This window comes from Trematomus bernacchii, unplaced genomic scaffold (assembly GCF_902827165.1).
Source record: "Trematomus bernacchii unplaced genomic scaffold, fTreBer1.1, whole genome shotgun sequence".
In the NCBI taxonomy this organism is placed as follows: domain Eukaryota; kingdom Metazoa; phylum Chordata; class Actinopteri; order Perciformes; family Nototheniidae; genus Trematomus; species Trematomus bernacchii.
In genome coordinates this window covers 9,314,743-9,331,587 of record NW_022987342.1, presented here as the reverse complement: position 1 = coordinate 9,331,587, position 16,845 = coordinate 9,314,743, and the positions used below count along the sequence as shown (strand labels likewise).

Below are 16,845 nucleotides of genomic sequence, written 5' to 3'. Positions count from 1 at the left end.
AGCCGCCAACATCTCAGTTTAATGTACATGTGAGAGAAACTTTCTGAACCTACGCTATACAAACATCACCATACTGCATGTATAAATCGCCTCCTCATACCTGTTCTTTGCATTTTCCTCTTCACACTCCTTCAACCTCCAGTCCATAATGTAGCCAATCAAAGGACAGGTGGCAAGACACAACAGCTGCATCGTTCCGAAGATAGAGGAGTAGAAACCAACTAGGGAGGACAGGCAGAAGCAGAGTGAGGTCCACAGATACACGCTTCTATGTACAGTACTTAAATAATAAAGGTCAAAGCCTTCTCCACACTGTGAGGAAAACAATTGAGACAGAGAAATAAGGGATCCTGTGACACATGCCAGTAACATGGTAACTGTAAATAATGGGACGGCCATAGCTCAGTCTGTAGGGACTTGGCTTGGGCACCAGACGGTCACCAGTACTGGTACTTGAGAGGTGCCAGTTCAGCTCTTAGGCCCTGTTAAGGTACCCATGAGCAAGGCACCTTACCCTCACACTTCTCCCCAGGCACTGTATAGTAGATTCCAATTGCTTCTTATACTAGGATGTGTTAAATGCAGAAACTACATTTCACTGTGTGCGGTGCTGTATGCCGATTAAAATAGGATTATCCACACAGTGTTATTATATATATATATTAAATATCTGAATGATCTAAAAGCATTTTCAGAGACATGGTTTGTAGTGGTGATGTCCACTGTGACATTACCTTGTTCCTCCACCTCCTGCAGCAGCTCTTTTGAAGCTGAAACAGACAACAGCGTCAGACGCGTTAACACAATGTCATGACCCAGCTTTGGTCAATAAGACCTCGCTGAGGATCTGTTTTGTACGTCTACTATATGAACGAGTGTTGGTGTAGGGTAGAATTGTTACGGTTTGGCTGGCCGTGGGTGACCAGGAACTCCAGCATCTTGTTCATGGCACCCATGAAGAAGATCAGCCTCAGCTGGGTCATTGCCATGGTGATGACACTCCACAGTAAGATGGGCGAGCACACAGAGTGACAGAGTGGCAGCCCGCCTGAAGAGAGAGGGGGGGGGGGGGGGGGGGGTAGTTTTGCTGAAGACTGGATCCTTAGTTTATCATATTACCATGAAAAAAACGTGTCTGAACAATCGTACCTAGGCGACATAACTTCTAATTTAAGGAAAAGCTTGACAATTAAAACAAATCTGTGTATTAAGTTGAAGATTGAATCGTTAATCATTTGTAATGGAGCTAGGATGAGCTTAGCATAAATACTGTAGGCACAGCTCACCTGGCTCTGTTTAAAGCTCAAAAACAAGACTACAAGTACAACAAGAATGAATAATGTTATTACCTTGGGGTCGGCTTTGTGAGTCTGCATGCTCGGGTTCTGGCTGCTTGGGTCCCATCATGTCTTCCATGACAGCCACGTGGGTCACGTACCTGTCCCCAGTCACCTTGTCCTCAGTCACAACTCCACACAGCTTCACCTTTTTACTGCAGACGAAGAGGAAGACATCAAATAACTACAGTCCTTAGCTAATAAAGATCCACTGAAATCTACACATTTTAAACAACGTAGTTAAATACTATATTCTGATTGGTCTGTTTGGACAATCTGCAGTCCAAAAGCACATCGTTGCTAAGTTAAGTACACGTCCAGTCATAATAATCCGCAGAAGGAAGCCCGTTTATTTTAAAACCTCAGCAGGGTTTTTTTTATATTCTTTTTTTGTTTGCTAAGTATTGTCTATAGTAAAGAAAATGTAAAAAGAGAATAATATTTTTTTTTAAAGAGCAAGAGAAGGAAAGAGGTTAAAATACAGAAAGATGGAGGACAGGGAAATCAGCAGAAGACAGACAGGAAGTAAACACTAAAGGGAACAGCAGAAGAAAATCAGACAGGAAGTAAACACTAAAGGGAACAGCAGAAGAAAATCAGACAGGAAGTAAACACTAAAGGGAACAGCAGAAGAAGGCAGACAGGAAGTAAACACTAAAGGGAACAGCAGAAGAAGACAGACAGGAAGTAAACACTAAAGGGAACAGCAGAAGAAGGCAGACAGGAAGTAAACACTAAAGGGAACAGCAGAAGAAGGCAGACAGGAAGTAAACACTAAAGGGAACAGCAGAAGAAAATCAGACAGGAGGTAAACACTAAAGGGAAAAGCAGAAGAAGACCGACAGGAAGTAAACACTAAAGGGAACAGCAGAAGAAGGCAGACAGGAAGTAAACACTAAAGGGAACAGCAGAAGAAGGCAGACAGGAAGTAAACACTAAAGGGAACATCAGAAGAAAATCAGACAGGAGGTAAACACTAAAGGGAACAGCAGAAGAAGGCAGACAGGAAGTAAACACTAAAGGGAACAGCAGAAGAAAATCAGACAGGAGGTAAACACTAAAGGGAACAGCAGAAGAAGACCGACAGGAAGTAAACACTAAAGGGAACAGCAGAAGAAGGCAGACAGGAAGTAAACACTAAAGGGAACAGCAGAAGAAGACAGACAGGAAGTAAACACTAAAGGGAACAGCAGAAGAAGGCAGACAGGAAGTAAACACTAAAGGGAACAGCAGAAGAAGGCAGACAGGAAGTAAACACTAAAGGGAACAGCAGAAGAAGGCAGACAGGAAGTAAACACTAAAGGGAACAGCAGAAGAAGGCAGACAGGAAGTCAACACTAAAGGGAAAACAGTATGGGCTCTGGCAGAGTTTAAAGACTGGTTAAAGACTGCGATCCAATATAGAAGCCAAAAAAATAGTTAGTGTGTCTTCATGAGCACTGACGTGTATCTGACGTCTTCAGGTGCAGGGAAGGACTCAGCAGGCCAGTTCAGGAAGCAGTTGAGGAAGACTCCGCAGGCCATGGCCGACCATACCCACATGATGATGCGGAACGACACGCCCAGGTCATAGATAACCTGCAGCGGGGGGGGGGGGGGTGACAACAGAGAAGAGGATAGAGGAAAAGGATGAGTGGAAGAGAGGGGGAGAAGAAAATATGTTTTAAAAAAGTCTTATTGCTTCTTTGTATGTGATATACATATCACTTTGATAACAGCTCTTAAGATCACAGCTGAGTTGTATTTCCTTCCTTCTCTTCCATGTCATCCATCTTTTTTATCATCCTCCTTTATAACCATTCTTCCCCATCGTTCTTTCTTTCTTTCTTTGTGTGTATTCAAGGTTCAAAGGCTTTTTTGTCATATCTACAGCTTGTGTAGTTATACAATGTACATGTTCCAATAAGTCCTCCAACAATGCAACATAAATATATATGACATAAAACAATACAACTAAAATAAAAAACAACACAAATATTTCAAGAAGAAACAGAGTAGAAATAAAATAGTGCAAGAGAATGTTGCAAGTAATGCAGGAGAAGTGAACTCTATATATAAGTAAAACAGAATAAGATGATCTAAAAGTACAGTGTAAAATTAAATGTGTGTGTGTGTGTGTGTGTGTGTGTGTGTGTGTGTGTTTTGTGTTGGTGTGTGTGTGTCTGTGTGTGTGTGCATGTGTGACCAATTTGGCGTTATATCTCTGTTCTTGCCTGATTCTCTTACAACGCTATGTAACCCTCAGAGATGGGGGTCCCCAAAATGTATGTTCTGATCTGGTACCCCTACAATACCTCAAAGGCAAGGATGTGTGTGTGAGTGTGTGGTTGTGGACCTTGACTCCAGGGAAGGTGACCGCAGAGGAAGCGTAGGATCCGATCATCAGGGAGAGGATGGTTGATCGTACGTTCCCGAACATGTTAGGCAGCTAAAGAGAGAGATAAATGAGTTCTAATATTAAACCAGTGAATCAACAATATTCAATATGCTGCTAAATCTATTGATCAGCTATGACCTTTGACCTTTTTCCAGGCACGACCCAGTGTACAATGTTAGAAGAATAAATCTATTCATTTTCTGTCCAGAGAAAACGAATGTGAATTCTCAGTGATTGAATCGCACCTTGAAAACATAACCAATAGGTGGTGCTAGTGAATCCCTTTACACCACACTCTGACACACACACACACACACACACACACACACACACACACACACACACACACACACACACACACACACACACACACACACACACACACACACACACACACACACACACACACACACACACAACACACACACTTACTTCAGGGGACATTACATTGACTTACATGCATTTCTTGGAGACTTATCCTAACCTTAACCATAACTAACACATGCCTAACCCTTACCCTTACCCTAACCAAGTCTTCACCCTAAAATTAATGATTCCCCTCATGGGGACCTCCATTATGTCCCCATAAGGGGGGCGAGTCCCCACACGTGACTGTGTAAACAGATGTAGGTCCCCACAAGGATGGTAATGCTAGGCCACACAACAACTTGGCGTGAGAGTTTGTGAACATTCTGAGGCCGTGTAGGTGGTACATTCTGGTGTGTATGTGTGTTTGCAGACTTTCTCTAGAAGCAGCTCCGCTCACACTATAGGCCTCCATGTTCAACTCACTGCTTTTATAACATTAATGAATGGATGTTCATTTCTATTCCCGTATGTCCTATTTAATCAATCGACTAGTTCATTTATCACATGTAATCTTAAGGAAAATTCCCCTGACATCAAATACCTGCTCCTTCAACTTACTGCAAAAAAAAAGAAAAACATTAGGAGACTCTATACTGGCTTTCGTTGAGTTGATGTTTTGATCCTCCCCAAAACCCAAAAGTAGTGACAATGTATCTTCTCTAAAAGGAACAGCACTCACCTGATCACATGTATCTCTGTATGATCTGAATTGCAATACAACACACATGAATTATACGCGGAAATGGAATAAGATATTTAAAATCACAAAAAGGTATGTTTACATATGTTTGTCTTTCATTATTAGTGTTAGGGGACAAGTCACCAAAAACTGTAACTTCTATCTCCCAAATGCTGCTACTTAATCATAAAAGTAGGTCATTTGAATATTCCCTTCACGAAGTTGTAGCCAAAGTCACAAAAGGACACAAACCATATAGCCACAACACACGCTATTACATCACTTTATATTGTAAAAATAAACATTTGGTTATCATTTTAAATACTTTCTGTATATTTCACGGTAACTGTTTTATTGTGTGCCTGTCGCGATAAGCAATTTAATTGACTTATCGTACGATAAATAAAAATGAACTCGATAACTTTTCTGACCTCGATAAATTGCCATTTACATGAGGATGTGACTAGCAGTTTGAAAGGATGTACTTGAATTATTATAATATATTATCATTATGTCAGTGGTCTAAAATGGTCATACAACGGTGCCGACAATATTATCGTTCATCGCAATAATTTCCGGGAAAATGTATCCAACAAAATTAATTATCGTGAGAGGCCTATACATGAAACACACACACACACAAATCTACAGACTTACGGCCCCTACACACGGCGGCGTGCGTTGACGCTTCAACGCTTCTGCCCATTCACTTTGAATGGGGTGACGTCACGATTCGCCGAACTGCATTCTGGGAGCAAAGCGTAGCTTTTCTCGCGGTGCTCGCTGCAAAAGTAGAGCAATGTTCTACTTTTGAAGCTGAGGCGGAGGCGCCAGCCAATCAAATCCCGCGTATGCAAATCTGCCAGTACAAGCGCTAGCCAATCAAACCGCGTGTATGCTGAGAGAGCCAGACCGCAGTTCATTTCCTCATATGCCAAAAAATGGAGGAGAAAATAATCGTGGCGGTAGGGAATCACCCGGTGCTTTATGATCAGTCTCTGTTCACCTACCGGGATACAAACCGGAGGAGCCAGGCATGGAGGGAGGTGGCAGAGACAGTGGGTGAAACTGGTAGGTTTTCGCCTGTTTGGGGAGTTTATATCCAGTGTACTTCGTTTGAATGGACAGCAGGCATAGACAGTATATTTAGCCACCATGCAATGTTGCATAAAATAGCACCATAGACATTAATTAAAAATCGCTTTTTAGACATTAAAGGGCCCATGTCATGGCCATTTCCACTGATCATAATTACATTGTTGAGGTATACTAAAATAGATTTATACTGTGCAATTTTCCAAACTCACATTGGTTTCGCATACAGCATCTCTGTCAAGCATGTGTATTCAGCAGTATTCACTCTCTCCACTAAACGACTCGTTGGAGCTCTTGCCCCCCCCTCCCTGTGAGCCTAGTGTGCTCCGATTGGTCAGCTCGGCCACTCTGTTCTGATTAGTCAACCACCAGATAGGCTGCGCCCATGTCTAAACGGCTGCTCTCAGCCGAACATCAGTCTTATCATGGCGTCGGTACAGCCGTATATTTTATACGCCAACTAACCGAACTGTACCTACAACTGTTGTTATAGAAGAGTGTGACGGCCCCAGGGCCTTTGTCTTACGATGGGGTGGAGCTGAAGAGGCTAATCAGCGCGATCACGGACACCTGGCCGGAGCCGAGGTGCTAGCCAGCTGCCCGGAGTCACACGGGCCCCTCTCTCCCTCCAAGCAGCTCAGCAATCCTCTCCCCCTCTCTCTGCATTTACCACAATAAATGTGCCGTGGTTTTGTAAACTCGTGTATGTCTCCTTGTCTTTCCGTTGTGGCCTACGAGCCGGTCATAACAAAGAGTAAGTTATTTTTACCCGTTATAAACTACTACTGTTTGATGAGAAATCAAATCATGGTTTGCTATATATGAATGATACGTTATAGGAGCAAATAATTCAGGGAAGAAAGGATAGGCCTACTAAGTATTTCCATTAAACTTTATTTTTAGAAATGTACAAAATGAACGTAAATATACATATATACACGGTATATCGTCAATTACTCCTCGTTGTCGGCATCTTGCTTATAGCAGCCGGGGCTTTTTGAGACGATGCCTCAGTGTGGTCGTCCAGTCATGTATTGTCCGGCAGGATCTGGCTGGACGAAATCAAATGCAAATCACAAAATATTAGAGAAACTTAGTTGTTTTAGATTCGTTAGTAGTAGTTGTGGTAGGAGTGTGGATATATCTAATGAACAGCTTGCCTGCTAATATGCTAACCTAGCTTTGTTTACCTTGGTAGCTAACACGATATGAACGTTAGCTTGGAGTAACGGAGTGTAATAAAACTACTATGAACAAAAGTTAGTGGTTCATATTAGGCTAGCAATAACGTGTTTATAATTGCATTATTCTACGGGTAGTCTGCTACGTTCGGTCATACAATGTTTCCCGCTAGCATGTATAGCTAGCCTCGTTAGCTATACATGCATAGCTAGCCTCGTTAGCTATACATGTACTGTCACAATGTACGGTAAATCACCCGGAGTATACTGTATGAGTATTTCGTGTGTGTGACTGCAGACATTCTCCTGCCATGACAAACATGTAAGGCCATCTGCTGATATTGTAGTTGATATATTTAAACGCTAGCAACGTAGCATAACAAAAATGTTTTTCCGACCAAACTAAGGTCTAGCTCCGTCGGTAGATCGGTAGCATACACGCTACGCCAGCTATAATGTAATTACGTTTCGCGACTGACCGAACGGTAAATCACCAGGAGTATACGGTCTATGACTATTTCGTGTGTGAATGCAGACATTATCCAGCTATGAGGAACATGTATGTAAGGCGATCTGCTAATATTGGAGTTGATATATGGAAACGCTAGCAACTTAGTTAGCACAGTTAGCACTGGCTTAGCAGTCCGAAACATGTTTACACATTTAAACAGTCGTGGTAGCTACCTTGTTTGATAAATACACAAATAACAATGCAAACTTACAGGTTGTGTACCCGAATCTTCCCCTGCTCCAAACGGTCCAAACAAGCTGTGCATATCCGGCCTCAAACTGGGCAATGTTTTGGAAGCTTTCGTCTGTGAAATGCCGGTTCTTCGAACCTCTGGAGGAACAGAAAAAGACATTTCAACCACTGACTTCGTCGTGGTTCTTCCGTCGGTAGGACAAACAGCTCAGATTTCTCCTCACATTTCAGGAAACAGGTCCTTGGCAGTGGCATGACTGGATCGATTGTGAACTGAACCAGAGCTTCCAACAGTAAATGGCTGGCAGAGGGTGCGGCCAGCGCCGCTGGGTGTGGCCATAGCTCTTCGGGATTGGTCCATTTCGTTCCGGGTACCGCATGACATCAGGCCGTACCCGGAACTAAATGGAAGACTCAAATGGGCAGTGACGTATCTCCAACGAGGCGTTTTGGGGAGGTATTTTCTGTGTTAGAGTTTTACTCGCTACAGGGTGTACTTTGAGGGTTTTGACTCTGCACACCGTTTACATGCATAAAAACCTTCATAACACACAAGGGGGCGGGTAATAACCGGAAAAGCATGACATGGGAGCTTTAATGTCTATGGTGAGATTCATACACGGGAGCCTTTTTAAAGCCTTTTTACCCCGCTGCAAACAGAGATTTTTTTAAATACTAACATAAAATACACATTCTGGTACTCTCTTGAGAAGAAAAATAAATAAATCTATTACTACACATTTAAAAAAATGAATGCCATATTAGTTTTTTTGTTACTTTGTTCTGAAAGCTGAACCTGCTGCAGCAGTGCTGCTCCTCACAGAGAGAAGAGGGAAGAGGCTGTGTGAATTACTTTACATTGTGGATAAGGGTGGATAGCCCCCATTGTTCTGTGTGTCAAAATGAAAGACAGCCCACACACCTATCAATCATCAAACCGTGGGGTCTTATTTCATTACGTGTTGATTTCTATCAACACGTAATGTTGTATCGATGTATAGAGATGTACTACCGCAAAAGTATTCTCCGTCGGGACTTCCTGCAACAACACCACGCCGTTATCGTGATTCTGATTGGCCAGAAGACATTATCAAAGATGTTCTATTGAGAAGACGATCACTACGTGACAAAAGTTTTCAAAACCGTTTCTAGTCTTCGTATTCTTGTTTTTGGCGTGAGAATTGTTTGGGCAGCGTGAGAGCGTGAGATTGAGAGTGAAAGCGTGTGTCACACGCCAGATGCGTGAGAGTTGGCAACTCTGACTAAATAGGCTCAGCAGCTAACACACCTTTATTATATATCCTCCTGAGAACATCTGCATCCGTCTGCCATGAACCCTACAGAAACCTACGTGTTAGTTGTGGCCCATAGTGGCCTCCATTTGTGTCGTGTAAAATGGGGGAAATCAAAAGTTAGCAAATCCCCATGTCATGTTCATAAAAACATTTAGTTTTAGGTCAAGTAATGATTACACTGCTCTGAAACTCACTACACTAACTCCTAAGATGTTCCCTTACTATAATTAATTAAAAATATTGAACTCACAACACTGGTAATAACAAACTTAACCATTTCTCTTTCTATAAATAAATAGTGCTTGTGTTGGACGCCATTTTGAAATACAATGAAATTATCTTTTTGAAAGCCACAATAAATAAAGCTTCGCCAGTTTACCGATGAAACATGATGGTATTTGACATTTGCAACAACAACTACAGTTGAGTCGTTGCCAATGAAATATAAGTTTCTCCCTCCCTCGAACAGGGCTATTATAATGTATTATAAAAAAGAATGCAGTAAAAGGGAGAATCCAAGATAGAAATAATACACAAATTATTGCAGAAGTTAAAATAAAAATATAGTAATGTGATTGTTAGAAATTAATATATACATCTATAAAGTCATATTCCCCAGTCATATGGGCACTAGTTTAGTGGTTTATTGAAATGTGGCACACTTTCCTTTTTCTATTGACACTGTTCTCCCTCTGTAAAGACTGCAGACTGATAAGAAAATCGGTCAGGCTGGGCTCTTTCATAATCACACAGTGTGGCCGCTGTGGGCACAACGTGTTCTCTGCTGGTATGTTATTCGCCAAAGGCTCTTATCTGACAAATCTACACTCTTGTTTGTTTGTAGCCTTTATTTATCCAGGTTAAAAAATCCCATTGAGATCAACGATCTCTTTTACAAGGGAGACCTGCCGCACATTGGTTACACATGTAACAGAAAACAAAAAAGGACACATACAACATAATGACAGGGGTACAATTTACAAACTTATTCACAAAGACAGGTACCAGGAGTATCAAATATCAATTCCTCAAGCTGTGCTTTAAAATGATGCAGGGGAACCAAAATGCTCATTTTTCATATTTTTTGCAGAGTGTTCCATGCTAGAGGAGCTGCGCACATAAAAGCTTTAGTGCCTAAAACAGTCCTAGCACTTGGTACATGTAATAAAAACACATCCTGGGATCTTAGGCAATAGCTACTTGCGACTTTATCTACATCTACATTGAAAGCACTCCTACTCTAAATGGAAACAGGTTGGTTGCTATCATTGTTATGTACATTTATTTATATTTATTTATAAAAAAGCCATGACCTTTAAGGCGAAAATAAAACAGATCATACCACAGTGCCGAAAGTAACAGTTTGCTCATTGGGCACTGGGAGAAGAGCCTGAGTTTGTTCTGGCAACATTTAAAAAGGACATAGTATGCTCATTTTTGGGTTCATATTAGTATGTAGTGTCTCTACTGGGACATGTCTCCATGCTTTAATGTTCAAAAAGCTCTTTATTTTTCTCATACTGCCTGTGCTGCAGCACCTCTTTTCACCCTCCGTCTGAAACCAGAGCCCAGTCTGCTCTGATTGGTTAGCTGGCTGGCTCTGTTGTGATTGGTCAACCGCTTAGAGATGTCCCACCCCTTAGCCTATCACAGACAATGTGTTGGAGCGCTAGCCAATAGAAGCTTGAGTGTTACATAGTGATTTCATTATAGGCGCGTTCACACCGGAGTACTTTTCCCCGTATTTTTCCCGTTTAGTTCCGTTAGTACCCCTTATTTTGCGTTCACACCAAAAAGAGTACTTAGTGCCGGGAACTTTTACCCCCATTTTTAGTGCCTGCTAGAGAGGTGGTACCATCCTGGGGAGAAAAAAGTACCAATTTCTATTGGCTGGGCGAATTGCAAACCACGCCCCGTAAAACTCTGAAAGGTTTTGTGAAGCCGCCATTGTATTTGCTGGCATTAGCATTAGCATTAGCCCCGCGCACCAACGGAGAGAGAATAACTTATGGCAACAGAAAAAAAAACATGGGAGCGGTGGAGTGATGAGGAGGTGTCGGCGTTCTGGCGATTTACTCGGAAGCTTCAGTAGAAGCAGCTGGGAGTCCCAGCAGCTTCTACTGAAGCCAGTCCCCAACTCCGGGGACTTCCGGCCGGAGACTTCGGGTGGCAGTATACGCCGTGAAGTGGTTTGCGGCCTGCCAGTAAACCCAAAGCAGAAGAAGACGAAGTGACGTCAGCGGCTCATTTGCGTAATCTTCCCTCAGGGAATTTATTCCGGTGTGAACGCGATCTGTACTTAGTGCCCTGGGGGTAATAAGTGCCGGGGCACTAAGTATGGCAAAGTACTTGGTGTGAAAGCGGCTTATGTTACGGAAGTTAACAAAGGAGTCCAATGGAGGCGTTTCAGGCAAAATCCTATAGAACACACTACAGGAAAGGGAGAAACCCTACAAAGCCTAATCTGGCCTCTTTAAACTATAGCCGCCAGGGTGCGTTTCGTTTTTCCCGTGTCTGTGACTCTTTATTTAATCCAAAGAAAATATCAAAACACGAAGGGATCACAGGTATTCACCTCTCCTTCTTTGGACGGAGGCCAGACTGGCGCTACAGTGACTCACTATTGCCTCTCGAGGAACAAGTTCTTCCTCAACACTTCCCCTGCTCTGCCTCTGCCCCGCCCCTAAAGCATCCACCTCCAACGCTGTCCGCCCCCAGGTCCTCAGTTAACCTCTACTGTTTCTAGGCCAGTTGCGTCCGAGAGTTTCTGTATACTCTTAGTCTTTATCAATATGTATTAAGGCTAATAGTGGCCCTGCTTAGACCAAGGAAACAGAATATTTAAAATAACACTCAGTTTATTATAGAACAACCTGCCCTACCAGCATTATCAGGGCGTGTTTAAAAGCTAGTTAGGTTAGCGGGGAATGTGCACTGTTTACATTAAGTAGTTATGTAAAAGCTTATCAACTAGATAATACACACCAGACACAAACACACAGGAATGACAGCAGTGAGGCCAGAATGACCATGTCAAGTCCAGGAAGAGACAGGGGGAGGAACACAGGAAGGTTGACAGGAGGACAGGGCCATGGAGGGTGTGTTGTCCGCCCAGGCTTTGGATTGGCTTAGAGGCCGCAGCGGAATTTAGAACAAGTGGTACAGCATGTGCTGCTTTGCAACACACACACACACACACACACACACACACACACACACACACACACACACACACACACACACACACACACACACACACACACACACACACACACACACACACACACACACACACACACACACACACACACACATCATATGTTCATATTCTCAGGTGGACACAAAGCAGTGTTTGGAAGCTGAATGCTGAACTACACAGAGGTTGTTGGACTCTGAAGGCCTACGCCCACTCCCCAGTCTGTGATGTCATGGCAGGTGTTTTGACTTTGATATAGAGGGATGGAAAATTGGGACACGAGGCGTCCTGGTGACCTAGGAGTCTTGCTGTCCCATGGTCAGGTCCTTTGTCCTGTGTCCCTGTCCTCTTTCTAATGCTGCCTGTACGTCATAACTTCCACATTGATGAGACCAGATGGCTTATTTTAGCTCCACATTGACACGCTAATATCTTGTGCTTTTGTATTGCGTTTCAACTGTTTTTTTAAATGTCTAAGAGGACTGAATGTACTTTACATCATCAATTAAGATAGGACAGCTAAATTAAGCAAAACCTTAAGTCCCTAGCTCCTCCAACAAGGCAACATAGTTATAAAAGACATAAAACAATAATAAAATAAAAGAAATAGTGCAAGAAAAAACAGAGTAGAATAGAATAGTGCAAGTAACGCAGATGAAGTAACCTATATACATGTCAGGAAAATGAATAATATATGTGTGTGTGTGTGTGTGTGTGTGTGTGTGTGTGTGTGTGTGTGTGTGTGTGTGTGTGTGTGTGTGTGTGTGTGTGTGTGTGTCATACTGTGAGTGAGGTGAAGGTCAGGCAGATTCCTCCGAAGCCGTTGAAGGAGACAGCGAGGAAGATGAGGAAAGACAGCGCTGATGGAACACACGGAAATAAAGAAAATAAGCTTTATTGACACTTTAAAGGTGCATTCAGAGTTTCTTTCAATGTGGGAGTTCAAATGTGTACTTTCATCCATCATTCAAAACTGACAGTGAGCACCCAACATGTTCAAAATGATTTCTGAAAAACGATGTGAAGAAAATGTAATTTCCTTTTACAACACACAGTTGGGGAATTAATTAATTAATTCTGTTCCAAGTCACTCTAACTGTTTGTAGCCGGTTTCGTCAAGGACTTGTAAATGCATTTCTATAGCTTGACAGATAATTGAAAACATTTACAAAATAGGACATGAAGTTAAAAAGGCTGCATGTTTTTTCTATATCTCTGGTGGAGTATTGTACTGTTAAGGTACCTTCAGGATCATAAGCAGCGGCAGCCATGATGGCACAGGAAGCTGCGAAACATGCGCTGAAAAAGACACAGGATGTCAGAGCACGTTGACTGTGGTTCCAGTGTTACTTTTATTTAATAGGTTGAAATCTGCGCTTATGTTCTGATAAAAGGCAAATAACAAAGGACTGTCTGTCACACCTGCCAACGAGCCTCAGTGGGCGTGGCCCAAATCTGTCCATCAGGATGCCCAGAGGCAGAGTGGCTGCACTCAGGAGGAAGGAGCCAATGGTGAAGCCCAGGTTCAACACCTCCTCCTGCTCCGTACAGCTCGGCCAGGCCCCGCTCTCCACCACGGTCACGTTGGGGTCCACAGTCACATTTTCTGGATGGTTTCATAGAAAAAAGGAGAATGTAGAGAACAGAAAAGATCCTCACTGCACTGAGAACCGCGACATGACACTGTCTGGGTAAAAATAACACAATATACCGCTGCCAACAGGATAGGCCCAGAGTAGTTAGTCTTTGTGTTGGTGGTCACAGGTCAATGCAAGAGGCTGGTTTGTCTCGGTCTGGGCTGATTTTTGGGAAGTTCATTTTGTCCGCTTGTTATTAATCACATGGTAGTTGCAGCTTTGATATATGGTCTTGTTTTATAGAGGCTCAAACCTTAACTAAATAAACGCACTGCTGCTGTTGCAAACACTGCCAAAAGCTTTGCCAATGACTCATGTTAAGATGACATTATTAAACAATATGTTCTATTAGTTCTGATTCTATGTAAAAGTTCAAAGCTGGTAGAGGAGGCTTTAGTAGCAATATTCTGTTCTTTCATGTGGCTTGTGTAGAATATAAAAGAGGCTCTTCTTGATCCTGGCCAATGACCATCTGCATACACTGAGGGTCAGTGTTTTTTCTTTCTAACTTCTAAGAGTACATTAACAGAAGCATCCTATATCTTGTTTGACCCTTAATGTTACCAGCTGGCAAAGTAATCTCGCATGTCTTGGATTAAGTTTCAACAAAAAAATTACCTAAGAAACTAAATAGTTAATAGTATCCAAAGAGACTCAAGGATCATCTTTTATAGTAGTTATTTTTAAAACAAGAAATATTGCAAAATGTAATGGTTGTCATATCCATCAGTAAAATCAGTCCTGGAATAGACTCCAAAAACAATCATGTTCTCCTCAAAGAAATAGAAACCTCCCTGAACCTCGAGCATGTCGGCACTAAGTCACACACCTAAAACATTTAAGCATCTGTCTGTGCCAGATGTACTGTACCACTATTAGAAATGTCCATGTAAAAAACCCTGTAACACAATAACATTGTAGCTTTGAAATGATGGGAGAATGTTATGTGCCTACTGGGGATGTTAACGGGACTAGAAAGGACCAGAGGGCAGTTCTGATGGTGCTCTCACCAACACAAAGGTGTGAGTAGAAGCCTTCGCTCTTCAGCATGATGAGCAGTGAGCCCCAGCCCAGCAGCACCGCAGAGAAGAGCAGGTTCTCTATGATGGCTGTGACCGCCATCCACCACCTCCTCCTGAAGGCCTGGGCCAAGCTGGGAGCCATCACAGCTGCTGGACAGGAAGCATGAAGAGGAAAACATTAGTCCACTGAACAGCTGGGAATCTGGACAGTCCAACAAATCTTAACTCTGTGCCAACATGCTTTACTACCTTGTAGTTTTCCCCCACAACGTTAAACCCCTGAACAGAGATCATACTGTTTCTGTTTCAAGATGTCCTTATGCATTTCTCATCTCATCTGTGGAGGCTTTTGCAATTTGTTTCCTCTCTATCTTGTGTTTGACAAGCCTAGAAAAACAATACAAGGGTGACCCAAAACAAGTTTCTGCAAATACAGTAGTGGAGTAATTCAAATATGTAGAAGGTGTTATATCTTTATTTCATTTGAGTGGTCAGGGTTATTGGATATGTAACTTAAGATACTTCGAATGCAAGACCATTGCTTTACACTTTGTCATCATCAACATCTTTTTAATGTTTCGTCCCTTCTTGAATTACTTTTCAATTGTAACTATTATTGTTGTAATTGTCTAATTTGACTTAATTGCAGTCCTTAAATAGTTTGTCTTCCTGTGTAAAACATGTAAAGCACTTTTATTTTATTTTTGAATAATGAATAAGAAAAAGTAGGGGCTGTTAAACTGAGATTATGATTACATTGTGATATCAACGGTGAGTGAAAATGTAACTGAACTTGGTCTGTAAACTATGATGCATATTTGGGTAATAACGTCTGATAATGTTCTGATTAGTAAATACTATAATAATTCAGGAAAACCTTTCCCAACATAGAATAATAGCATGACAACATGTTTTAAAATAAACTGGGTTGTAATTATACTGTATTCCCTCACCAATCATTGCCTGTCAGTCTTAATCCAAGTTTATTCAAAACACACAGTGGAGTTTTTTTCATTTCAAAACCAATTCATTGTCTATATTAATTCTTAAGCAGTTAGCTAATAAAATATCTAACTTTGTATATCCCAAAATGACATCTCCATTTATTCTAACTTTTTGGCACTATACTTTATTGTCCCCTTAAGGAAATCAGTTTTGGACTCCGTCCTGCAGTTCCACAAAAGATTACAAAAAATCATAAAAAGGCTACTACGTATACAGTAGTACACGATAAGTGGTTATGTAGTCATTTTGATCCAAGATCCCTCCGCTTCGCGTCGGGTTCCCTATTCATCCTGAAGGGTGTTCTTTTCCACATAATGACCGCCTCGCTGCACATTATCCCGCTTATGACACGGCCAGATACATAACAAACTAACGACTCGACTCACAATATTAATTGAAATGATTTTATTGACTTAAAAATGATCGTATTTCTTCTTCTAAGAAAAAAAAACTCTGTTTCACGGCGCACCAACGGCGGAAACTGCGACTACACCAACTTTACGGCAGCATTGTCCAACTCTGTTTACAGCTTCTGATCCACTAACAAGTCCTTAAACACTACAGACATGACATACCGTGTTCCCGTTAGTGTTTCCTTCCTGTCTGCCTTCTTCTGGTGATTTATCTGACGTCCAGCGCTCCATCTTTTAACCTCTTTTTTTCCCTTTCTCTTTCTTGATCCTCCTTAGCAACGGTCATTATAGTCCCTGACAGCGGTCTGTACTACTGTATTAACAACGTGTCACATGTTCTGAATTGACCAATCAGAATCGAGTATTCAACTAAACGGCCATATACTAAACAAACTAACAACTCGACTCCCAATATGAATTGAAATAATTTTATTGACTTAAAAATGATCGTTCCGCTAAGAGAAAAAAAACTCCGCACCAACGGCTGGAACTGCGACAACAACAACTTTATGGCAGCACTCAGCACTGTCCAACTC

The 16,845-nt window shown here is 42.0% G+C and overlaps 1 protein-coding gene across 3 annotated transcripts in view; it reads right to left on the bottom strand.

The window, feature by feature from the left end:
• Positions 1 to 16,845, bottom strand: part of slc43a1b (solute carrier family 43 member 1b) — a 39,274-nt gene that overhangs the window by 4,154 nt on the left and 18,275 nt on the right. For 2 of the 3 annotated variants that reach the window (XM_034131473.1, XM_034131489.1), the window contains exons 2-11: positions 14,880 to 15,041; positions 13,655 to 13,838; positions 13,476 to 13,531; positions 13,016 to 13,092; positions 3,673 to 3,765; positions 2,782 to 2,915; positions 1,350 to 1,492; positions 902 to 1,048; positions 735 to 770; positions 101 to 221 (exon numbers count right to left, since the gene is read on the bottom strand). In XM_034131473.1, the coding sequence (XP_033987364.1) occupies positions 101 to 221; positions 735 to 770; positions 902 to 1,048; positions 1,350 to 1,492; positions 2,782 to 2,915; positions 3,673 to 3,765; positions 13,016 to 13,092; positions 13,476 to 13,531; positions 13,655 to 13,838; positions 14,880 to 15,033 (1,145 nt within the window). In that variant the 5' untranslated portion in view covers positions 15,034 to 15,041. The remainder of the gene's footprint in view (positions 1 to 100; positions 222 to 734; positions 771 to 901; positions 1,049 to 1,349; positions 1,493 to 2,781; positions 2,916 to 3,672; positions 3,766 to 13,015; positions 13,093 to 13,475; positions 13,532 to 13,654; positions 13,839 to 14,879; positions 15,042 to 16,845) is intronic. The other variant, XM_034131481.1, reaches the window with a different exon arrangement.